Source organism: Eimeria mitis, genomic scaffold (genome assembly GCF_000499745.2).
Source record: "Eimeria mitis Houghton genomic scaffold, Emh_scaff677, whole genome shotgun sequence".
Lineage (NCBI taxonomy): Eukaryota > Apicomplexa > Conoidasida > Eucoccidiorida > Eimeriidae > Eimeria > Eimeria mitis.
The window spans coordinates 372-3,166 of record NW_013574886.1 but is presented as its reverse complement, the minus strand read 5'-3'; the positions used below and the strand labels follow the sequence as shown (position 1 = coordinate 3,166).

At 55.2% G+C, this 2,795-nt stretch overlaps 1 protein-coding gene across 1 annotated transcript in view; it reads left to right on the top strand.

Annotated features, from left to right (window-relative positions):
* The window catches only part of EMH_0019430 (Tyrosine kinase-like (TKL) protein, putative), a gene marked incomplete at both ends in the record, with an annotated part of 4,606 nt that extends 2,213 nt beyond the window's left edge, over nt 1-2,393 (top strand). Inside the window, 6 exons of the mRNA XM_013501360.1 lie at nt 258-306; nt 664-1,053; nt 1,314-1,363; nt 1,728-1,774; nt 1,909-1,982; nt 2,244-2,393. Of these exons, the coding sequence (XP_013356814.1) occupies nt 258-306; nt 664-1,053; nt 1,314-1,363; nt 1,728-1,774; nt 1,909-1,982; nt 2,244-2,393 (760 nt within the window). The remainder of the gene's footprint in view (nt 1-257; nt 307-663; nt 1,054-1,313; nt 1,364-1,727; nt 1,775-1,908; nt 1,983-2,243) is intronic.
* Nucleotides 2,394-2,795: the final 402 nt, after the last annotated feature.

Sequence of the window (2,795 nt, the reverse complement as noted above, 5' to 3'; positions counted from 1 at the left end):
GGCCTCTGGAGGAGCCGCTAGCTGCTCGTTGGATTCGGCAGATTCTGCTGTGAGCCTTGGCTAGCTAGCTAGCTAGCTAGCTAGCTTGTTAGCTAGCTAGCTAGCTAGCGGAGTAGCAAGCGAGGAGGATATCTAGCTGGATAGCTAGCTGGATAGCCAGATAGCTGGGTAGACGAATGGCTAGCTGGTTAACTAGCTAGCTAGCTAGCTAGCCAGCTAGCTAGTTATATGGCTGGCTGGGTGGCTGTGAACCTCAGGGCCCTTCACTACTTGAAACACCAACCCAACGGCAGCATTTACCACCTGGTGAGCTGTAAACCCTAAACCCTAAACCCTAAACCCCAAATCCCGAAATGAGGGTTTCGTGCAGAATGCTAGACGTATCCTTTGAGCCCCCAAATGCCAGCGGGGCGTCTCCGCTCGCCCGCTGCTGCAGCGTTTGTATTTGTCTGCTGCTGCCGTTTGCTGCATGCATGCATGCATGCATGCAGCGAGCAGCTGCTGAAGCAGGATAAGTAGCAGCCGCAGCAGCAGCAGCAGCGATGCGGCAAGCCGCTGCAGCAGGGGGTGCATGTGAGCTTAGCCACAACACGTGGAGCAGAAAAAAAACTACATGCATATGGATGCATGCATATGCATGCGTGTTTGTTTGGGGCTGGATAGGACGTGAAGCCTGGGAATGTGCTGCTGCAAGAAGGAGACTGCAAGCTAGCGGACTTCGGGCTGAGTTGCTTCGTCCCCAAGGGAGAGACAAAACCCTTCACAGGCGGCGGGACCCTCTGGTACCAGCCTCCAGAGTGTTTGCTGCTGCAGCAGCAGCAGCAACAGCAGCAGCAGCAGCAGCAGCAGCAACAACAGCAGCAGCAGCAGCAGCAGCAGCAAGGCCGACAACAGCAGCAGCAACAGCAACACAAACAACACGTCGACACAGCCGTACAAGACCGCCTTAAGAAAGAACATTCACCCAGAAACAATCACCAGCAGCAGCAGCAGCAGCAGCAACAGCAGCAGCAGCAGCAGTTGCTGCCTTTAGTGGTGCTTGCAGATGAAAAGGTAGGCTGCTGCTGCTGCTCTCCTTGCTGCGCGAATGTCATGCTTGTTGCATGCCTGCTGCTGCAGCTGTTTTGCGGCTAAGCCCACATACACCCCGTTGCAGCTATTCTCCGCCTTGCTGCTGCTTCTGCTTCTGTTGCTGCTTCTACTACTGCTGCTGCTGCTGTTTATCTTGCTTCGGTGGCTGCTCGCTCTGCTGCTGCGCTGGGGTGCGTTTGCTGCACTTGCTGCTGCTGCTGCTGCTGCTGCTGCTGTTGCAGATTGACATATGGGCAGTGGGGTGTATCCTTTACGAGATGCTCTTTAACAAGTGAGTCCTCCTACAACAGCAGCAGCAGCAGCAGCAGCTGCTGCTGCTGCTGCTGCTGCTGATGCAGCGGTTGCAGCTAATGCCACAGTAGCAGCTGTTGCAGCAACGGCAGCAGCAAATACTGCAGCAGCAGGATTAGTCGCAGCAGCACCAGCCCTTACAGCAGCAGCAGCAGCAGCAACTGGCTCCCCCATCGGTGTGATATATGATGGGCCAGCAGCAATTTCTGTTGCTGCAGCAGCTGCTGTTGTTGCAGCAGTACCAACGTGCTGCAGTAAGAGTCGCAGCAGCAGCAGCAACAGCAACTGCAGCAGCAGCAACAGCAACATCAACAGCAGCTATATATATGTATGTGCTGTTGCAGGCGACCCTTCTGCCGCGGACTCTCGCCGGGCCATGCCGATCCTTCAGGTGGGATGCGCTTTGCTGCTGCAGTACCCTTCCAGCTGCTGCTGCTGCTGCTGCTGCTGCTGTTGCTGCTGCTGTTGCTGCTGTTGTTGCTGGTGCATCGCCAACGGTTGCTGCTGCCTGTGTTGCTGCTGCAGCGCACATCATTGCTAACGCTAAGGAGGGGCTCTTCGTCCCCAGTGGACCCCGCAAGATCTCAGATGCAGCAGAAGTGAGGAAACACCTGCAGCAGCAGCAGCAGCAGCAGCTGCTGCTGCTGCTGCTGTTGCGGATATGCTGCAGCAGGTGCAGATGCAGTTTGCATGCCTCCTCGTGGATGAGTGTGCTGCTGCTGCTGCTGCTGCTGTTAGGGACGTTGCTGTTGTTGCTGCTGCTGCTGTTGCTTTGGCTCTTGAAACTTCTTCTGGCATTCCTGCAGCTCCCGCGCTTGCTGCTGCTGCCGTTGCTGCTGCTGCTGCTGCTGCTGCTGCAGGATATGCTGCGTGGCTTGCTGGCGTATGACCCTCAGCAGCGGCTGTCGTTGGAGCTGGCGTTGGCTCACCCCTTCTTACACAGACCAGCAGCAGGGGAGGAGCTGGCAGATAGAATAGAGGAGACGATACTTGCACTGGAGAAACAATAAAAAACAAATGATAAATGCTGCTGCTGCAGCTGCTGCAGCAGCTGCTGCTGCTACTGTTGCTGCTGCTGCTGCTTCTACCACCTCCTATATTTCCTTTCGGTGCTGCTGTACTACGCAGAAAAACACCCTAGGGAGAGGAAACACAATGGGCAGCAGCTTGCAGCAGGTGCTGCTGCAGCTCCCTCTTGCTGCATATCTCTTGGCTGCTACGTGAAGCAGCAGCAGCAAATGCAGCAGCAACTGCAGCAGCAACTGCAGCAGCAGCTGCAGTGAGTGCAATGGCTGCAGTGGGAGCTGCAGCTGTGCTGCGCGAGTACATGTTGTTTGGTGTATGCTTGTTGTTTTTAATGTTGTTTATATATCAATATAGACAGAATACCAGCAGAAATAAAGAAATGTAAA